This window comes from Vidua chalybeata, chromosome 20 (assembly GCF_026979565.1).
Source record: "Vidua chalybeata isolate OUT-0048 chromosome 20, bVidCha1 merged haplotype, whole genome shotgun sequence".
In the NCBI taxonomy this organism is placed as follows: Eukaryota; Metazoa; Chordata; class Aves; order Passeriformes; family Viduidae; genus Vidua; species Vidua chalybeata.
Genome location: NC_071549.1, coordinates 3,317,575 through 3,339,085, shown reverse-complemented (window position 1 = coordinate 3,339,085; position 21,511 = coordinate 3,317,575). Strand labels below are relative to the sequence as shown.

Genomic DNA, 21,511 nt, shown 5'->3' with positions numbered 1-21,511 from the left:
AAGCAGGGTCTGCTCAGCTGAAGGTGACAAAGCTTAGAGAGATCCTTTGGTTACAATGACTCAGAGGGAGCAAAGAGAGAAGCTGGAGCAAAATTCATCTTGGAAGAGCACAGGGGCAGGAAAAGAGATGAGGGACAAAGCTGGGACATGGAATTCCCATATTAAGGGGGGGGGGAATCTTTGTAAGAGTGGTCAAACACAGAACCAGGGCCCAGAGGACCCATGTCTGTGGTGTCTCCATCCCTCTGGATACTGGGGAGACAAACACCTGCAGGAGCTCAGAGTCAGGGACCAGCCAGGTCAGGAGCCAAAGCTCCACAGTGGAGCAGTGTCACATTGCCCACCTCAGGCTCTGTGCCATGGCCAAGAGGTGCTCCCCTGCACCCAGAGAAATGCTGAGAAATGCCCAGATTGCAAGAAAACTTCACAACTCCCAGACTGAGGGAGTTTGGGTTTTTTAGCCTGGAGAAGAGAAGGCTCTGGAGAGACCTTAAAGTCATTTCCAGTGTCTAAAGGGGCTCCCAGAGAGCTGGAGAGGGACTTTGGACAAGGGTCTGGAGTGACAGCACGAGAGGGAATGGCTTCCCACTGCCAGAGGACAGGGTTAGATGTGATATTGGGAAGAGATTTTTCCCCATAAAGGTGGTGAGGCCCTGGCACAGGTTGCCCAGAGCAGCTGTTGCTGGCCCATCCCTAGAAGTGTCCAAGTCCAGGCTGGATGGGGCGTGGAGCACCCTAGTCTAGCAGGTGTCCCTGCCCTTGGCAGTGGGTTGGACTGGATGACCTTTGAAGGCCCTTCCAACCCAAACCACTCCATGGCTCTGTGGTGGAGCACAGCCCTGAATCCCACTCTCCCACATACCAGGATGACATCTGAACCACAGAGTTCAACACAGACCAAATCTAAACCCTGCTCCAAACCCACAGCTCTGGGTTATGCAGTTCCCATTTGGGGCCACCTCTGTTTTCCCCAGACACTGCTGAAGTAAAGCCTTGTCCTGAGAAACAAGGGCACAGCACAGCCAGTACCAGGGGCCACACCACTGACTGCCACCTCCCCTCCCTGCCACTGGCACCTGCACCTGGCATGACATCAGCTCTTGAGGGGCTTGCACAGAGGACAGAGCAGAACCCCTCAGGGCTTCTCAGCACTGCTGTCAGCACACACAAGCGTCTCCAGCGTGGGAAGGGAAGGTTTTCCTTGGATGGGATCTGCTGACAGCCTGACACTGCCCAGCTGCAACAGAGCTCTGTCCACTCTGGATCCCTTCTGGAAGGAACAGAAGAGCTGCCCTGCATCAGAACTTGCTGCTCTCCTGCTGCTGCACCATCCTTTGGCTCTGCCATGCCCCAGCAATTCCCTGTCCCGCCTGCCCTAGGGACAGGTGGGCCCTTCCCCTCCCCCAGGGCCTGGGGCTGAGCTGGGACAGCATCTCCCTGCTGTGCAGGGCTGGAGGGTGCTCGGGTTCCAGCTGGGACAGCATCTGCAGAGCTGCTCCATTACCATCGCTGCTATACTGATCTTGCACCAACTGTGGATGGGAGAACAGGCTCCCTGAGTGGCTTCCCAGGCTGAGGAGGAGATAAACTACAACAGCCAAAACTCCTCCAGCACCTCTGCAGAGCATGCAGATATCAGGGCTTTTTGTGTGTGCATAACCTCCTGTGAGAGCCACAGAGCTACATCTGCATCCCAGCCCAGGTGATGAAGAGCAGCACTGGCTGCTCCTGTTGCCTTTATCCCTTTAATGGTTTGCTAAAACACATTCTTGGTTGCAGAACAGGGCTCTGAGATGCTTTGTCTTCACCCACATCCCCCAGTAGAGAGGACACAGCTCTGCAGCAGTGCAAGGACAGATTCCAGGCTGGAGCAATGGCTGCATCCCACCAGGTGCTCTCTCACCAAAGCATCACCAGAAAGTAAAAATTACACACCAGCTCTGCAGGGCTGGGCAGGAGGACAGAGCTTCAGCCAGAGAAATCCACTCCATAGCCGAGCACAGGCCTCCTCTCCCAGCACTTCCTGAGATCCCTCAGCTGCCACTTCCCACTCTCCCCTTCCTGGTGCAGAGGCTCACCTGAGTTTTCCTTATCCGCAGGTCAGCCGATGACCTGTTCAGTCCTTCCTCTTGTTCGATGCTCTGCTCAATGCCTGGTCAGGGCAGAAGGACACATTAGTTTGTGCTGTTTGGAGAACAACCACAGAATCATTAAGGTTGTAAAAGACCTCCAAGATCATCAAATCCAACTTTCCACTGATTACCTCAAGCCCATTAAACCACACTGCCCAATGCCACATGTACGCATTTTTTAACACTTCCAGGGATGGTGACTCTACCATCCAGAGCACCTGTTCCAGTGCTTAACCAAAGGCAAGGGATTGCTTGGCAAAGGGACTGTGAAAGACTGGATCAAGGAGCAGCTGGTCTTGGGCACTTCCCAAATCCTGACTCCACCATTCAGCCTGGCAGCAAAGCCCTGTTTCATGACTGCAAAGCACCTGGTGCCTGGCCACTGGCTGGGATTTGGGGCTGAAAGGGCAGCACTGTCACCCCCCAGGCTGGTGTGCCAGGACTGCCACATAAAATCAATGTGATTGCTTAGGTTTGATTGCCAGTATTCAAACAAATTGGAGAGCTGTTTCCACCAGAGAGGCAGGAGGAGAAAATCCAGAGCTGAAGTGTCTCTGCAAAATACCAAACCTCAAGACTCCTCCAGGGAACCTAAAAATAGCAGCTCCTCCAGCTGCCTGGACTGGCACAGGGAGTACCCACCATGCTGGCATGAGTGCCCTGCACTGTGCTGAGCACCCATGGAGCAGCACAGGGATCTGCCCCTTTAATTAGGAAGATAATTGACATGAAGCCCTCACTGCCCAAAGCCTGTGAGCCATGGCAGGGAGGAGCACTGCCATGTCCCACGGTGCTTTGGGCAGGAGGGCTGGCACAGAGCAGGACCATGCAATCCTGCCCCATTCCTGGAAGTGTCCAAGGCCAGCTTAGACAAGGCTTGCAGCATCCTGGTGTACTGGGAGGTGTCCCTGTCCATGGCAGGGAGTGAAATGAGATTTCCTTTAAGGCCTCTTCCAACTCAAAACCGTGCCATCATTCCAGGATTCTATGAAAGCTGCTCCTCAAGGCCAGCTCAGGACATACTAATTCAAAGACTCAATTGCAGGGGCTTATAAAACTTGGAAGAAAGCTCCCATCAGCAGGCTGGCCAGTGTGCAGAGACACACAACTCCACCTAAACCAGCCACATGAGCTGGTGGCATCCCTGGAGTCTGGCTGAAGAGCCCATTCCCAACACTGATGTCCCACAGCTCTCAGAACCCAGCACTTTCCATCCTGGAGCAGGTCCCTCAAGCCCAGCACAGGGCAGGTTCCTCCTGCAGCAGGGCTCACCCTCACCCTCCAGCAGAGCTCAGTGTATTTCATCAGTGACTGGGCTTCCTTCACTCATCACAGAGCACTCCCCATTCCCATGGAATGGTATTGGCAAACACTGGGCATTTCTGACAACGAGTAAAATCACATTTTCCCAAGAAGCTAGTAATTAGAATTAGCCCCTGCATGAGTAATGTCTGGCCTGAAGAAGTCAGTTTGTTGTCAGCAGATGTTGTTTTTGATCAGTCCTGACTGTTTTCTGTCACTGATCATGCTGGCCATGAGGCGATTTGAGACAAAGCACAAGGACTAGTCATCTGCTGCTCCAGGTAAATATGATACCAGAGAAGCTTTTCTGGAGGAAGGAAACAGGAGCCTGTCCTGCAATCCTTCAGGCTTTCAAAGTCCCTTGCAAAACACTGAACAAAACACTTATGGAAAAGGATTTATGTTTTTTTAAGGCCAAACCCTATCACCAGAGATCCCAGTGTGTCCAGGGCCATAGGAATGGATCCCTTGGACTATGGAATAGATAAGATAGCCCCTGGCTCTCCTTCCTGCCTCTAGTTGAGATCATGTGTTAGGAGGACAAAGGGAGCACAGGAACAACAGAGGTACAGGTCTCCTGGCCACACATGGGACATGGCCACACCAGTGGTGATCTAATGAAGGGCTCCAGGCATATCTGAGTCCTCCATGACTGTGAGACTTCCACAAAACCCTGGGATTAGTGAGGACACTGCCACCTTGGGGGAAGCACCAGCTCCTCTCCTACCCTTCAGACACAGCCAGGTCTTCTGCACCAATGCAAACCAAATCCCAGACTGATGTCCAAGACCACCACTGACAAATGTGAGGTGCCAGGGGTGACCTGTCTCCTGTCTCAAGATGCTGTCATCCTTTCAGGCTCCCTCAGTCCCCTGGGGTCCAGTCTTGGAATTCTGGGTTGTCTGAGTGCTCCAGCACAACCCTGACCACCCAGACAAGGGTTGACAGCCACCTTGTTCTCACACCTCAGAGACTGACTGACTCTTCCAATAGTGGCAACTGAAGGTCACATCCTGCACCACATCCCACAGGAGCACCTGTTCACTCACCCAGACATGAAGAGAACCTTTGGCTAAGGTTTGCCCAGTGTCCAACCCCTGCCAGCAGCGTGGCACAAGCCTCAGAGCCCACCTGGCTCCTGGCCCCACTCCCTCAATTCCATTCTGGGAACAGGGCACAAGGGTGCCAATTCACAAAGGGCAGATAAAAGCATCTGGAGGGTACAGCAGAGAGGGAAGGTGATGCTCATCCCTGGGAGTATTTCCAGCCTGGGACAAGAGTGCTCAGGCAGAGCCCCACAGCTCCATCACAGGCCAACACTCACTCTTTAGCTTGGAGCGCACTTTGTTCGCCGTCTTCTTTATGTCAGACATCAGCTCTTCCAGCTCCTCTTTCGTTTCTGGGGAGAGAGGAAAGAGCAAACATGGATGTGCTGCAGACACCACTAAACTCTGCTGCCCTGCAGAGTGTAGAGAACGTAGCTGTGAGCACTTCAACTCCCTAACTGGAAATATTTCCAACCCCTGACTGAAAACACTCCCAATTCCCAGACTGGGAGTGTTCCCACATCCAGACAGGGAACACTTCCACCCCCAGACTGGGAGCACTCCCACAATCCAGACTGGAACCACTACCACCACCCCATGCTCCGTGCTGGACTCTCCCCACACTCCTGAGACCTCCAGCTGCTTCCAGCTCTGGGGCCCCAACACAGGTGTTAAATTGAACAAGAATGAGGTCGGGTTAGACATGGGGAGGAAATGTCAAACCATGAGGTTGGTGAGGCCCTGGCACAGCTTGCCCAGAGAAGCTGTGGCTGTCCCACCCCTGGAAGTGCCTGAGGCCAGGCTGGATGGGGCTTGGAGTAACCTGGTCTAGTGGAAGGCGTCCCTGCCCATGGCAGGGGGTGGAACCTTTCAAATTCCCTTCAAACCCAAACCATCCTGTGGCTCTGTGACCATATACAGGCTCCTCTCCCAGAAACCAGCGTGTCCTGAAAGAAGCCAGGATTTGCAGATGTGCCCCTCACCAATCTGTGCCCCTCTGCACAGCAGCAGGGCTGGAGCAGGGGCACAGCCCCAAGCCCAGAAAGCTGGGACCCAACTGTGGTCTGCCAGTGCAGCTCTCCCTGCTGCCACCCCAACACTCCCTCTTGATTTTGATGAGATTGAGACTTAATTAAATAAAACTCTGTTTAATAGAGCTGAGGCATATTGACTGACTCATGTCAATGGTTCCGATGGCAGCTGCCAGTCACAGGAATAATTAGAAAATCCTGATGATGGGAATGTTTTGGGGGAAGGTCCTATTGTTCTGGAGGCTGTACAAATTCCCATCCCTGAGCTACAAGCTTCAGCACTATTAGGAAAAGGAGAGAAGGAACACATCTGTGAAGTCTTTCACCCCAGGATATTTGCTGGAGAATGGGCACAAATGCAGTGGAAGGAATAGGACATTTTCAGTTTAAGTTCTTATTTAAGTGACTAATTTTTTCCCCCATTCTTAAAAAAACACTTGTAATAATAAGAAATAAAGAAATAATAACAAACTGTAACATGAAGAAATCTCTTGAAAGAATTTGCAATAATAGGAAAGCAATAAAAATAAGAAACTGTTATAATAAGAAATTAATAACCGCAATAATAAGGAATTAATAAATATTTCTTAATAAAGAAATAAACCAGCCTGGGCTGAGTAACTCCCTGCAGCCATCCATGCTGGGTAAGCAGACAAGGACCAGGAGTACTGGAGACAACAGGCTGCCATGGACACGGGGATGGGCTGGGAGCTGGCACTGTTCACCTGGAAAGAGGAAAGCCAAGGGGGCTCCTACTGTGGTCTGAGACCACCGTGCAGGAGGGTGGAGAGAAGCTGGGGCCAGGTGTCCTACTGCTCCTTGGAGGTGACATTCAGCTTCCTACTGAAGCTTGGAGGTGCACAGGAAGAGGACAAGCAGTGCTTGACCAAGCTGGGACAAGCAAAATGCAAATTAGATATTGAGAAGAAAAACATCCATGATGGTGGTCAAATACCAGATGCAGAGAAGCTGTGGGATGTCCATCCTTATGGATATTCAGCACAAGGCTGGGTGAAAGGCTGACCACTGGACCTGCTGGAAGAGACTGGCCAGGGACCTCCAAGGTCCCTTCCCACCCATATCCACCTTCAATTCTATTGAAAATTTCACATAACTCACTGCCATGTACTTCCCTTCTCCCTGTCAGCTCGGGCTGAGGGATCCCCCCCTCTATTCTGCTCTTATGAGACCTCACCTGCAGACCTGCTTCCAGCTCTGAGACCCCAGCCTGGGAAGGATGTGGAGCTACTGAAGCAAGTGCAGAGGAGGCCGCAGAGATGCTCTGAGGGCTGGAGTCCCTCTGCTCTGGAGCCAGGCTGGGAGAGCTGGAGGTGCTCAGCCTGGAGAAGAGAAGGCTCCAGGGAGACCTCAGAGCCTCTTCCAGGGCCTGAAGGGGCTCCAGGAGAGCTGGAGAGGGACTGGGGACAAGGGCCTGGAGGGACAGAACACAGGGAATGGTTTCCCACTGCTAGAGGGCAGGGATGAATGGGATATTGGGAAGAGATTGCTCCCTGTAAGGGTGCTGAGGTGCTGGCATAGGGTGCACAAAGCAGCTGTGGCTGCCCCATCCCTGGAAATTTTCAAGGCCAGGTTGGACAGGGCTTGACCAGCCTGGTCTAGTGGAAGGTGGAAGGGGGATGAGATATGAGATGGTCTTTAAGGTCCATTATGATTGTGTGACACACTGCCATGAAGCTGCCACTGAGCACACACAGGACAAGTGCTGAGCATGGGCCTGTGCTGGCCACTCAGGGAGCCAGCAAGGGCCAGAAGACCACACTGATGGAAGGAGAGGACAGAGAACAGGGCTGGGTGCCTTCCCTCAAAATATTTCCAACAGAGCAGCATGAAGATCACTCCTTCTGGCTTGATTTGAGTCACAGGCCATGTGAGGATTACTTGGCGGCCTGGCAGGCAGAGGCTGCCCAGACAATTATTTTCACATCCATGCTGTCTGTTTAAGTGACTCACTCAGATGTATTTAACCATTCCCAGAGAGTGACATACAGCCACGGGAAGCTGAAGTACCACAACACTGCCGTGCTATGGCCAGCATCCCTTCATGCCAGGGTGGCACTGAGGGGGCAGATGGGATGTTTCAGAGGATGAGTCAAGCTCCACACATCCCATAGCTCACCCAGGATGTCTGCTCCATTCCCACTGGCACTGAGCACAGTGAGAGCAGAGATGTCCATCCCCATGGCCACGTGTCTCCAGTCTCTGCTGGGAGAGAGGAATCTTTGGTCCAAGGTCGAGTCTTACACCCCTGAGAAGCCTGAAGCCCCAGGGCCTGCTGTGACCTGCCTGGGAGGGAGCTCAGGCAGTGCAGGGAGCAGGCAGGTTTAAAGGCAGGGGCACAAACTCTTTCTCCTCCCTCTGCCAACAGCTAATGAGGCCCCTGTGTGACAGAGAGCAGACACCCAGCCCAGGCTGGTAACACTGCAGGCGGGCAGGAGATGGCAGGCAGGAACAGGAAGGCAAAAGAAGATAGGAGCAGGCAGGAGCAGGCAGGAATAGGCAGGAATAGGCAGGAATAGGCAGGAATAGGCAGGAGCAGGCAGGCAAAAGCAGACAGGAGCAGGCAGGAGCAGGCAGGAACAGGCAGGCAGGCAGAAACAGGTGGACAGGAGCAGGCAGGCAGGAAGGAGCAGACAGGATCAAGAGTGAGCAGGCAGGAGTAGGCAGAAGCAGAAGGGAGGAACAGGCACACAGGAAGGAGCAGGCAGAAGCAGGCAAAACAGCAGGCAGGAGAGCAGGCAGGTGCTGGCAGGCACAGACCTCCACCCTTCACAGGTACTGTCACTGTATCTCCCTGGACATTGTGGTGACAGTGACTTTGCTTAGGTGCTCAGCCCTTGACTCTTTCCTAGGACTAAGAAACCTCACCTCGGCAACCTTCAAGTCTTTATTGACAGTTTCCAACCAAAATCATCAAGAAAAGTGCAATTCTGAGCTAATTCCCAGCTGAGTTACCTGGCAAAGCTGGAAGGATCTTTTGGCAAACACTTAGCTCTATCAATAAAAAAATGAAAGAAGATCCTGGGAACAGTTCCTTGAAGAAAATTAAAAAAAAAAAAAAAGTTTCTTGTTTGTCTAGGAACTTTCATTTATGGAATGGTGGGTATTTGTTAAAGGTGAATGCAAAGAGGAAGCACAGGCCTGAAAGCCCCACAAGGATCATCTGGTCTCTGGGAGCAAATAATAAGGAATCCTTCCTAGGAACTCTAGGGAGTTGGCACAAACATTTTCCACAGCGTTTCACGGCCTTAAAGCAACACAAATGAAATCTGTTTTACAAGGTACTAGTGAAGAGATTGTCTAGAAAGGTCCTGAACCTGGGCCAGGGCAATCCCCTGTGCCAGAACAGACTGGGGGATGGATGGATGGATGGATGGATGGATGGATGGATGGATGGATGGATGGATGGATGTTGGATGGATGGATGATGGATGGATGGATGGATGGATGGATGATGGATGGATGGATGGATGGATGGATGGGTAGATGAGGGATGGATGGATGGACGGATGATGGATGGATGGATGGATGGATGGATGGATGGATGGATGGATGATGGATGGATGGATGGATGATGGATGGATGGATGGATGGATGGATGGATGGATGGATGATGGATGGATGGATGGATGATGGATGGATGGATGGATGGATGGATGATGGATGGATGGATGGATGGATGGATGGATGGATGGATGATGGATGGATGGATGGATGGATGGATGATGGATGGATGGATGGATGGATGGATGGATGGATGGATGATGGATGGATGGATGGATGGATGGATGATGGATGGATGGATGGATGGATGGATGGATGGATGGATGGATGATGGATGGATGGATGATGGATGGATGGATGGATGATGAATGATGGATGGATGGATGGGTGGATGGATGGACGGATGATGGATGGATGAGGGATGGACGATGGATGGATGGATGATGGATGATGGATGATGGATGGATGATGGATGGAGAGCAGCTCTGTGGAGAAGGCAAAGTCCTATTTGCCAAAAGACATTTAGTACATCAGTGACCTCTGTGCAGTCCTTCAGTTCCCAAAGGCTGACATTTATTCTTGGAAACAGAGCTCAGAGTTTCACATTGCAACTTATTGATTCAAGCTGTGGAAAACAGGAACAAGAACATCAGGTGCTGACTCAACCCTTTCCTAATTTTCTAGATTTTTTTTCAACTCTGGCCAACACAACCATTTGCAGCAGGTATGACAGAATGTGGAAAAGGCAGAGGGGGACAGGAGAGAACTGCTCAACCCCTGCTCCAAGCAGAGCCAGGCCTGTCCCATCCATGCAGGAGCAACACAAGGAGCTTCAGCTGCCTGCCAAGCTGTAGAAAGAGGCCAAGGCCATCCATCTGCCTGTGCCAGGAGCAGGGCATGGGAGACAACCAGTACTGCCAGGAAGGACCAGAAGCCCTGGGATTTTTAACTTCCTGTGTGCCAGGAACAAATCCTGTGCAAGGTGCAGCAAGGAGAGACACTGCCAAGGCTGAAGGTCAGTGCAAAATGTCCAGGCTTTTACAAAGGAGCAGAACAGAGATGATGCACAGAAGGGCCTGAAAAGCTTGTGGGATCCCCTGGGATGAAAGGTACACCCTGAAACACCCCTCATTCATCCACCTGCCTGTGTTCTGGGGTGATCCAGAAGAGATTAAATTGTAGCTTTTGACTTTTTACATCATTAGAAAGGAAGTAGGTGATATCACAGATTCCTAGAATCATAGGGTGGTCTCGGCTGGAAAGCACCTTGAAGATCATTCCAACACCCTGCCATGGGCAGGGACACCTTCAACTAGGCCAGGTTGCTCCAAACCCTGTCCAACCTGGTTTTGGACACTTCCAGGGATGGGACATTTAACTGAGTTCCTATAACATATTTGTAGGAAATTAAAAGCTGGCACCATCAGTGAAATTGCATTTATATAACAGCATTTGATACCAGTGGTGATGGATCCTGTTTCCCAAACTCTGGACTCCCAACAGGATCCCCACAGGCTGCCAGGCCAGACCTATCACTGAGCAGGACAGTCTGGGGCCACTGGCTGGACACTGGGGACTTTCTACCAGTAACTGGGCTTGTAACAGCAGAGTGGCCATGGGCATCCTCATGTACCAGGCCCAGCTCAGCCCTTCCATAGCCTGCTGCTGAGACAGATATCCTGAACACCTTCAGGATGTTCTCATTCTGTGGTCACCTTCCTCCGACTGTTCCTGCTGCTCCAAACTGGCCTCAGAGCTGGAAAATTCCCACAGGAGGCCACTCTCAGGATGAAAGGAGAGCTGTGCTATGTGTTAACCACAGAGTCACTGAATCATCAAGGTTGAGAAAGACATTCAGGATCATCAAGACCAACCTTTCACCAAATGGTTTTTACCATGCCCACTAAACCACAGCACCACACATCCAGTTGTTCACTGAACACCTCCAGGGATGGTGACTCCACCACAGTCCTGTGACAAGATTTAAACACTCTTTCAGTGAATTTTTTTTTCCCTAATATCCAATCTAAACCTCCCCTGGCACAACTTGAGGCTGTTTCCTCTTGCCTTGTCCCTTGTTCCCTGGGAGCTGAGCTTGATCCCCACCTGGCTGCCCCCTCCTGTCAGGGAGCTGTGGGGAGTGAGAAGGTCCTCCCTGAGCCTCCTTTTCTCCAGTCAGAGCTCCCTCAGCTGCTCCTGGTGCTCCAGACCCTGCCCCAGGTCCATTCCCTTCTCTGGACACACTCCAGCCCCTTGATGTCTTTGTTGCAGTGAGAGGCCCAGAACTGGACACAGGATTAGTGCCCAGCACAGAGGGATGGTGCCTGCCCTGGTACCAACAGCTTCTTCTGCAGCCACTTGCTGGCTGTTTATAACTCAGCAGCACCAAAGGACCTTGCTGACACCAAAGGACCTTGGTTTGGTGACAGCCCCATGCAAGGGTGGCAGAGCAGAGCCAGTGCAGTGCCTTGCTCTGGTTTCTGTTTTCAGAGGAAGTTGGATCTCATTTTTTTTTTCCCAATTAACACTAAAACACCAGTTTGTAAACAGTGAGGGACAAAGGAGCATCATGTGTAAATGACATAATTAATGCCTGTACACTGACATGAACTTGAACCCAACTCCTGGCTCCCAAAATCAGCTGCCCACCCTGCCTGCAGAGGGCTCATGGAGCCTCCTGCCTCCAACTCAGCAGCAAACCCAGACCCACAGCTCATCTCCAGCATCCTCAGCCCAACACATCCCACACAGCCTTTCCAGCTTCCAGCTCCACTGGAGCGGCTGTTGGGAAAGCAGAACGTCATGGAGCTGGCAGGAAACAGCTCAGAGCAGGGGGAGTTTGGGAGATTTTTTAATTAAAAGCAGGCAAGGGATCTGATGGAAGCCCTGATGGAAGCACAGGATCCAGTGAGGGCTGTGGGGGAGAGGGCAGGTGCTGCACCCCTGGGACTCACCCCACCTTCATGAGGAGCATCCAATTAAGACAGCAAAATTCATGCAAGGAAAGGGCAGTGGATGGCTGCTCCCACCTGCTGCAAACGTGCCCATCTGTCAGAGCTTTTCAGCCCTGCAGCATCATCCCCAAGGTTGCTCTCCTGGAGCAATTATCTAGCTGATGAGCAAACACTCCTTCCCTGTCCATGGCCGCCTTCTGTCTTCCCTACAACTCTCCTCCAAGCCCTTCCATTCATCCTGTTAGCTCCAGCCCTTCCATTCATCCTGTTAGCTCCAGCCCTTCCATTCATCCTGTTAGCTCCAGCCCTTCCATTCATCCTGTTAGCTCCAGGCTCTAGAGGAACCAGTCCCCCCACTGCCTGCTCCCATTCTGCCTGGAGCCACACACAAACCCTTGGCAGCTCCAAGATGGACACGGGGCACTTGAGCTGGAGTGCTGGAGCTCACATGGACCAAAGCTGCCCCAGCCCTCCCACAGACTCTGAGGGCACAGGTACCAGCTAAAGCTCCTCAGCTCTATTTTTATAACACTGACTGCAGTAATTGACTTACCTTCTTTAGTTTCTCCTGATCGAATTCCACTTTGAATACTCCATTATTTTACTCTGAGGCAAGGTCAGTTTAATCAGTCAATAATTACCCAGCTCATTCCCTCTCTCTTTAGAACTGATGCTCTTCTACCTCCCAAACTCCCAGTGCCCACTAGGTATGCCAGAAATTATTGGAAATCAACACTAATGGCAAAGGCACCATCTTACTCAGCTCCTGGAAAACTTCCCAATCAATACCTTCAGGCAGACTGAATCCAGCAGTGTCTATTTTTGGTATCAACTGTTTGGCAACAAACTGATTTACTGCTGGAATGCTGGAATTTAATCAGCACAAGATACATCATGTATTTCCCAAAAAAAGGAAAGTGTTTCCCATATGTTTGTGTTCTTTCTGCATTATTCTCCCATTTTCCTTTATTAATGCACCAAAATGGATGAGAAGTTCAGCTCTTTAAGCATCTCAAGAAAACTTCAGCTTGTCCTTCTGGCCACTGCTAGGTGGGTTTTCTGGCTCCCTGTGACTCCCAGCTCCAGTTTCTGTGACACTGGGAGAAGGTGGGAAAATATTCTCCTCCTCACCACGCATGGGAGAACACAGGCCAATGTAAATCCATGGCAAGTGAAACTCCAAGAGTAGGAGGTAAAAAGAAGTGGTAAGAAACACTGAGGTATGCAGGGAGGATAAAGTGCTTTAAATTTATTCTGTGAGCACTTGATATCAAGGAGCAAGACAGGACCATCCAGATGACTGAGTGTCCCTGCTACTGAGACCTGCCCTTGAAGGGTCCTTCTCCCAGGCTGTGACAAAGATATTTCACACTTCCTCCAAACAAATCTTTATACCAGATCTGAGGAACACAAGCTAGGCTGAATTTGGGATCAGAGACAGCAACTGCAATTCTGTAAGGTTTTAACTGGTCTCATAAACAGAGATGTTTGGAGGAATTAAATAATTCCTTTTTGTCCCAAGCTTCAATCACAGGATCATGGACTCACAGGGTGGTTTGGGTTGGAAGTGACCTTCAAAGATCATCCAGTACAACTCACTGCCATGGGCAGGAACACTTTCCACTAGACCAGGTTGCTCCAAACCTGCTCCAATCAGGCCTTAAACACTTCCAGGTTGGATGGGGCAACCACAGCTTCTCTGGGCAACCTGTGCCATCCCCTCTTGGTCTGATATTTTTCCCCCATGTCCAATCTGATTCTACCCTCAGTTTAACACCATTGTCCTGTGCTGGGACCCCAGAGCTGGAGGCAGCTCCAGGGTGTCTCAGAGGAGAGGGGGAACATCCCCTCCCTCCCCTGCTGCCCACAGTGCTGAGGGTGACCCCAAGAGAAACTTGTCTTTCTGTGCTGCCAGTGCCCGTGGCTAGGTCAAGTCCCATTTGTCACCCACCAGAATCCTCCAGTCCTTTTCTGCATTGATCCATCCATCATCCATCCATCATCCATCCATCCATCCATCCATCATCCATCCATCCATCCATCATCCATCCATCCATCCATCCCTCCCTCCATCCATCCATCCATCCATCCATCATCCATCCCATCCATCCATCCATCATCCATCCATCCATCCATCCATCATCCATCCATCATCCATCCATCCATCCATCCATCATCCATCCATCCCTCCATCCATCCATCCATCCATCCATCCATCCATCATCCATCCATCCATCATCCATCCATCCATCCATCCATCCATCCATCCATCCATCATCCATCCATCATCCATCCATCCATCCATCCCTCCATCCATCCATCCATCCATCCATCCATCCATCCATCCATCCATCCATCATCCATCCATCATCCATCCATCCATCATCCATCCATCCATCATCCATCCATCCCTCCCTCCATCCATCCATCCATCCATCCATCCATCATCCATCCATCATCCATCCATCATCCATCCATCCATCATCCATCCATCCATCATCCATCCATCCCTCCATCCATCCATCCATCATCCATCCATCCATCATCCATCCATCCATCATCCATCCATCCATCATCCATCCATCCATCCATCATCCATCCATCATCCATCCATCCCTCCCTCCATCCATCCATCATCATCCATCCATCCATCCATCCATCCATCCATCCATCCATCATCCATCCATCATCCATCCATCCATCCATCATCCATCCATCCATCCATCCATCCATCATCCATCCATCATCCATCCATCCATCCATCCATCCATCATCCATCCATCATCCATCCATCATCCATCCATCCATCCATCCATCCATCCATCCATCCATCATCCATCCATCATCCATCCATCCATCATCCATCCATCATCCATCCATCCATCATCCATCCATCCATCATCCATCCATCCATCCATCCATCCATCATCCATCCATCCATCCATCCATCATCCATCCATCCCTCCCTCCATCCATCCATCCATCCATCCATCCATCCATCATCCATCCATCCATCATCCATCCATCCCTCCCTCCCTCCATCCATCCATCCATCCATCCATCCATCCATCCATCCATCATCCATCCATCATCCATCCATCCATCATCCATCCATCCATCATCCATCCATCCATCCATCCATCCATCCATCCATCATCCATCCATCCCTCCCTCCATCCATCCATCATCCATCCATCCATCATCCATCCATCCATCCATCCATCCATCATCCATCCATCCATCCATCCATCCATCCATCATCCATCCATCATCCATCCATCCATCCATCCATCCATCATCCATCCATCATCCATCCATCCATCCATCCATCCATCCATCCATCATCCATCCATCCATCCATCCATCCATCCATCCATCCATCATCCATCCATCCATCCATCCATCCATCCATCCATCATCCATCCATCCATCATCCATCCATCCATCCATCCATCCATCCATCCATCCATCATCCATCCATCCATCCATCATCCATCCATCCATCCATCCATCATCCATCCATCATCCATCCATCCATCCATCCATCATCCATCTATCATCCATCCATCCATCCATCATCCATCCATCCATCCATCCATCCATCCATCATCCATCCATCCATCCATCCATCATCCATCCATCCATCCATCCATCCATCCATCCATCCATCATCCATCCATCCATCCATCCATCCATCCATCATCCATCCATCCATCCATCCATCCATCCATCCATCCATCCATCCATCCATTCCCCAGTCTGTTCTGGCACTGGGGATTGCCCTGGCCCAGATGCAGGACCTTGTTTTTGACCCAGTTCAGTTCCATGAGGCTCTCATGCTTTTGTCAACTTTATTCCTGTACTTAAGTGTCCTAAGGCACTTTAACCATCCCTCCCCAGCTCCTAGGACACACCACAGCTCTTTCCAAAATCAGACACAGCCCAAGTGCTGTATTAAACTGTTCCAGATGGGAGAGTGAGTCTGTGCCAATGAGGGGCCCTATGATTGAGCATCCCAAAGGATGGGGGAGAAGGAGGGCCTGATGGAGGGACTCAGGAGGGAGCAAAGTCCTTCACCCCTGCACAAGGTGACACTCAGTGAGCCCATGTGGACAGAGAGACACAGGGCTTTGTGCAGAAAGGAAGCCAGCTGGGGAACTGTGGAAAGGTTATTTTTAGAGTCACACATTTCCATGGTAAAGAGCAAGTATTACCTCTGGCTGAAAACTTTTTATAGCACTGGCAGAAAAAACTGACCAGAATTAGTCCTACCTCCCAGAGCTTCAGCTGGGAGCGCACTTGAGATGCTGCAGTTGGTACCCACAGTAGCAAGTGTGAAATAAAGACTCAAAATGCACCCACAAAGAATGCAGACACCTGAACCTTCCAAAGCCAGATTTTTTTCCTTAACAAAAAAAAAAAAAAAAAAAAAAAAAGAAAACACCATGATTTATATTTTTAAACACTGACTGGAGTGCACGGAACTCTGTTATTTCATTCAAATTGTCAGGTCCCAGTAAGGACAACACACAGGCAGGTCACAGTAGCTAGGAATGTAGGAATGGCTTTAGGGACATCCTGCAGCCACTGTCACCTGCAGTCACTGTCAGCTGCAGCCATCATCCCTGCATAGTGGTCGTCTGGCAGCTTCTTCAGACTCCACTAACTCAAGGAAATGGGATAGCCCAAAATTACAAGTTGGAAGGAAGGTATAACCCACAGGTTGCCCTGTAAATTTGAGAGATCCAAATGGCTCATTCTCAGGGAAAGGTCAAAAAGGAGAAAAAAAAAATCCACCTCACAGCACTGGGTACTTGTTCAAGGACCTTTTCATATAGCCATGGACTTGCAGGGTGGTTTGGATTGGAAGGAACCTTAAAGCTCATCTCAATGCAATCCTCTGCCACGGGCAGGGATACCTTCCACCAGACCACATTGCTCCAAGCCCCATCCAACCTGGCCTTGAGCATTTCCGAGGATGGGGAAGCCACAGCTGCTCTGAGCAGCTTGTGTCAGGGCCTCACCACCCTCAGGGTACAACATTTCCTCCTTATCTTCAGCCCCAAATTTTTTGCAGACAACGACAGCAGCAAGGCAGGGTTTGATCCATCCATCCCCACCTGCACACACGCCTCCAAACACAGGAGTGAGCCAGCTCCGAGCCTGCACGTGAGTTACATGTGCTGGCCCTCTTCCATGATCCCCGTCCCAAGGCTGACTCACTGCCTCTATCTTTTGCTTGTTAATTTACCAAAATCAGAAGCAACTTGTTCCTGATGCAGCTCTGGAGCAGGGGAACACACCTGCCACTGGCTGGGGACCTCCCTCCCCCAGCAGGTTGAACAACTGGCAGCCTCTGACCAGTCCCCCAGCACACAGTTCTGCCCACAACCTCCCCACACACCGACCCTGCACTCTCCAGGTGCTGCTTGGGGGCTGAGTGCCATGGGAGTCACATGCCATGTCAGCTTGTGTGCCATGGGAGCTGTGTGCTGTGGGAGCTGTGTGCCATGGGAGTCCTGTGCCATGGGAGCTGTGTGCCATGGGAGCTGTGTGCCATGGGAGCTGTGTGCTGTGGGAGCTGTGTGCCATGGGAGCTGTGTGCCACGGGAGATGTGTGCCATGGGAGCTGTGTGCTGGGGGAGCTGTGTGCTGTGGGAGCTGTGTGCCACGGGAGCTGTGTGCTGTGGGAGCTGTGTGCTGTGGGAGCTGTGTGCCACAGGAGCTGTGTGCCATGGGAGCTGTGTGCTGTGGGAGCTGTGTGCCATGGGAGCTGTGTGCTGTGGGAGCTGTGTGCCATGGGAGCTGTGTGCCATGGGAGCTGTGTGCTGTGGGAGCTGTGTGCCATGGGAGCTGTGTGCTGTGGGAGATGTGTGCCATGGGAGCTGCAGAAGCCATGTGTTGTGGGAGCTGCAGGAGCTGTGTGGGATAGGAGCTGTGTGCTGCAGGAGCTGCATGTTTTGGGTGCTGTGTGCTGGAGGAGCTGTGTGGTGTGGGAGCTGAACAGTTTGAGAGCTGTCTGCCTTGGGAGCTGTGTGGGAACTGTGTGCCGTGGTAGTAATGTGGGAGGTCTGTACCATGGGAGCTGTGTGCCACAGGAGCTGTGTGCCACGGGAGATGTGTGAAATCAGAGCCACGTGCACTGGGAGCTGTGTGCCAGAGAAGCTGTGTGCCACGGGAACTGTGTGCCACAGGAGCCGTGTACCATGGGAGCCGTGTGCCATGGGAGCTGTGTGACATGGAATCTGTGTGCCATGGGAGCTGTGAGCCCTGTGCCATGGAATCTGTGTGCCATGGGAGCTGTGTGCTGTGGGAGCTGTGTGCCATGGGAGCCACATGCATTAGGAGCTGTGTGCCATGGGAGCTGTATGCCATGGAATCTGTGTGCCCTGTGCCATGGGAGCCGTGTGCCATGGAATCTGTGTGCCATGGGAGCCCTGTGCCGTGGAATCTGTGTGCCATGGAATCTGTGTGCCATGGAATCTGTGTGCCATGGGAGCCCTGTGCCGTGGAATCTGTGTGCCATGGAATCTGTGTGCCATGGAATCTGTGTGTCATGGGAGCCGTGTGCCATGGGAGCTGTGTGCCATGGAATCTGTGCCATGGGAGCTGTGTGCTGTGGGAGCCGTGTGCCATGGGAGCTGTGTGACATGGAATCTGTGCCATGGGAGCCGTGTGCCATGGGAGCTGTGTGCCATGGAATCTGTGCCATGGGAGCTGTGTGCTGTGGGAGCCGTGTGCCATGGGATCTGTGTGCCATGGGAGCCGTGTGCCATGGAATCTGTGTGCCATGGGATCTGTGTGCCATGGGAGCCGTGTGCCATGGAATCTGTGTGCCATGGAATCTGTGTGCCATGGGAGCTGTGAGCCCTGTGCCATGGAATCTGTGTGCCATGGGAGCTGTGTGCCACAGGAGCCGTGTGCCAGGGCTGCCCTGTGCTCTGGAGGCTGTGGGAGCTGTGAGCCATGTGAACTGCACGCCGCAGCCGTGGCAGTGCCCGGTGGTGCCGACGTGCTCCTCGGCACGCTCGCTGCAGCCTCCCACTCCTCCCAGCACGGGCGTCAGCACCGGCGTCACTGCTGTGTCATCAGCTGCCTCTGCCCCAGCGCTCAGGAATTCATTGGAGGGGAAATCTCCCATCCAACGGAGGAGGGAACAGGGAATCCCAAAAGCAAGAGGGCCATCAAACCTTGCCTTCCTCCCACTTCACCACCCCGGTTTTCCCACAGTGTCCTTGCTCTCTCAGCAGGGCAGGTGACCTCTGACAGGGGGAGGGGAGGAGGGAGATGTGTGGGAGAAAACCCAAACACGTCTTTAACAAGAAGGATGAAATCACACAACTGGAATGAACAGAAAATAATAGAGATGCTACAAATTCCTGCAGAACAATGCAAGGATGCGCTTGGGCTGGGTAGGAGGAGGGGGGAAACAGGATGGATGCAGGTCTGTCACTGCACAGAACAACTGCCACGGACTCACTCGCCCTGCCCAACTCTTACACAGGCAATATTTTTGTGTGCTGTCTCCTGGTGTTCCCCATGCTTTCCCCTCGGCATCTACCCTCCCACTCTCTCCCAACCCCACATCCCTGCAGCCTCCTCCCAAGCCCTCCTCCCCCCTCTTATATTGGGTCTTCTTGCTGTCTGCCTCCTTTAATTATGGCTCCATCTTCACGCTCTGGAATTCACTCTCCTCTGCCAGTTCATTCTCCAGATTCCTTCCTTTGCCTGGATTTTCCTTTCCTATTCCCTCCAATCCTGGGTTCACTTTTGGGCACTTCATAACAAGAAAGACATTAAAGAGCTGGGGAAGGGTCTGGAGCACCAGAAGCAGCTGAGGGAGCTCCAGGGGCTCAGCCTGGAGAAAAGGAGGTTCAGGAGGGACCTTCATGCTTTCTACAACTCCCTGACAGGAGGGTGGAGCTGGGTGAGGATCAGGCTCAGCCCCCAGGGAACAAGAGACAGGACAAGAGGAAATGGCCTTAAGTTGTGCCGGGGGAGATTAAGGTTGGATACTGGGGAATATTTGTTCATAAAAGGCCTGTCAAGCCCTGGCACAGCTGCCCAGGACAGTGATGGAGCCACTGTCCCTGGATGGGTTTAACACACATGTGGATGTAGCCCTTGGGGACATGGGTTAGTGGTGGGCCTTGGCAGTACTAGGGAAGTGGTAGAACTTAATGATCTTGGAAGTCTTTTCCAACCATAATGAATCCATGATTCTATCCCCCAGATGTCAGCAACCCCACACAATCACAGCAGATCCTCCTCCTCCCCCTCCCCAGTCTGCAGGAAGGGATGTCCTTCACTCTGCAGGGTGGTATTTCTACCTTTTAGAGAACAGGATTTATATTCTCTAGGGGGAATCCTTGGGGAAATTTGCACTGGGGTATCTTCCAACCACATTTGGCTCTACCCAGGGTATTCTGTATGCCACACTCAGTGTATCCTGGTCCTCCTCACAATCCCCAAAGAGAGAGAGAGGCTTTCCCCAACAACCTCCTTTTTGCAAGTTATCCTTTCCCACATTTGCAGTGCCTCAAAGCAAGGTGTGCAGGGAAGGAAAAGCATGAAGGAGAGTGTCTCTGGTCTTATGGCAGGATGTAGTAGCCAGGCACATGTGGGCATGTCTCACCCATGCTACTAAGCTGGACACAGGGACCAGATGATTAAAGATTCAGGGTGGGATAGGAACAAAATGATGTATGAGCCCCATTGTGGGGTCAATCCTGGAGCAAGCACTGTGGTCCTGGACCACCAGCATCGCCTGGCTGGGAAGTCCAGCCATCCCCTACCCACCAGTGGCCTTTCTCTCTGAACTGACTACCTGTCCATGTCCTGCAACACAGGATGCTCTTAATCTCCTCTCCCAGACACACCATAAGGACCAAGGAGCAACCAGGAATAGACAGCATCAAGGAGTAAAAGTCCAACACTGGAGCAGTGCTGCTGCTGTGACCAGATGGCTCTGAGAAGGTGATTCTCCATCAAGTTTTTGTGAAGAAAATCCCAGCCTTTCACACTGAAGACACCGTATCAAGCAATAACAGCTCAGGCTGGTGCTGCCTTTCAGCAGGATTGCACACAGACACACACACTGGCCACAAAGCTATTTCCCTCTGGCACAACCAGCATCCCACTAGAGACATGTACATTTCCTCTTACCATTAATTATTACTTATTAGGAACCTGCAAGGATTGAATAGCTCATTCCACAGCTCTTCCTAGTTGTTTCAGTATCTCCCACCTCCAAGGTAAGGTGGAAACTTCTGCCCTTTTGCTGTAGAAGATGCCATGTGACAGATGAAGCCCCCAAACACCCCAACAACACAGAGAAATAAAGGCCAAGACCCTTCCCCAGCACCAGTGCTTTCCCTAGATTGACCCAAGTGAGAGGCTGGTCAGCAGGAGATGGCTGGCAAGGGTGACAGCTCTGCAGCAGATTTTATCCACTGCTTCCCCAGGGCTTGCTCTGATGACACTTAACAAGAGACCACGTCTCCCTGGGCACTGGTCCCACTGCA

The 21,511-nt window shown here is 51.7% G+C and overlaps 1 protein-coding gene across 2 annotated transcripts in view; it reads right to left on the bottom strand.

The window, feature by feature from the left end:
* STX1A (syntaxin 1A) overlaps nucleotides 1-21,511 on the bottom strand; it is a 72,461-nt gene that overhangs the window by 13,970 nt on the left and 36,980 nt on the right. For both annotated transcript variants that reach the window (XM_053960934.1, XM_053960935.1), the window contains exons 4-5: nucleotides 4,759-4,833; nucleotides 2,079-2,152 (exon numbers count right to left, since the gene is read on the bottom strand). In XM_053960934.1, the coding sequence (XP_053816909.1) occupies nucleotides 2,079-2,152; nucleotides 4,759-4,833 (149 nt within the window). The remainder of the gene's footprint in view (nucleotides 1-2,078; nucleotides 2,153-4,758; nucleotides 4,834-21,511) is intronic.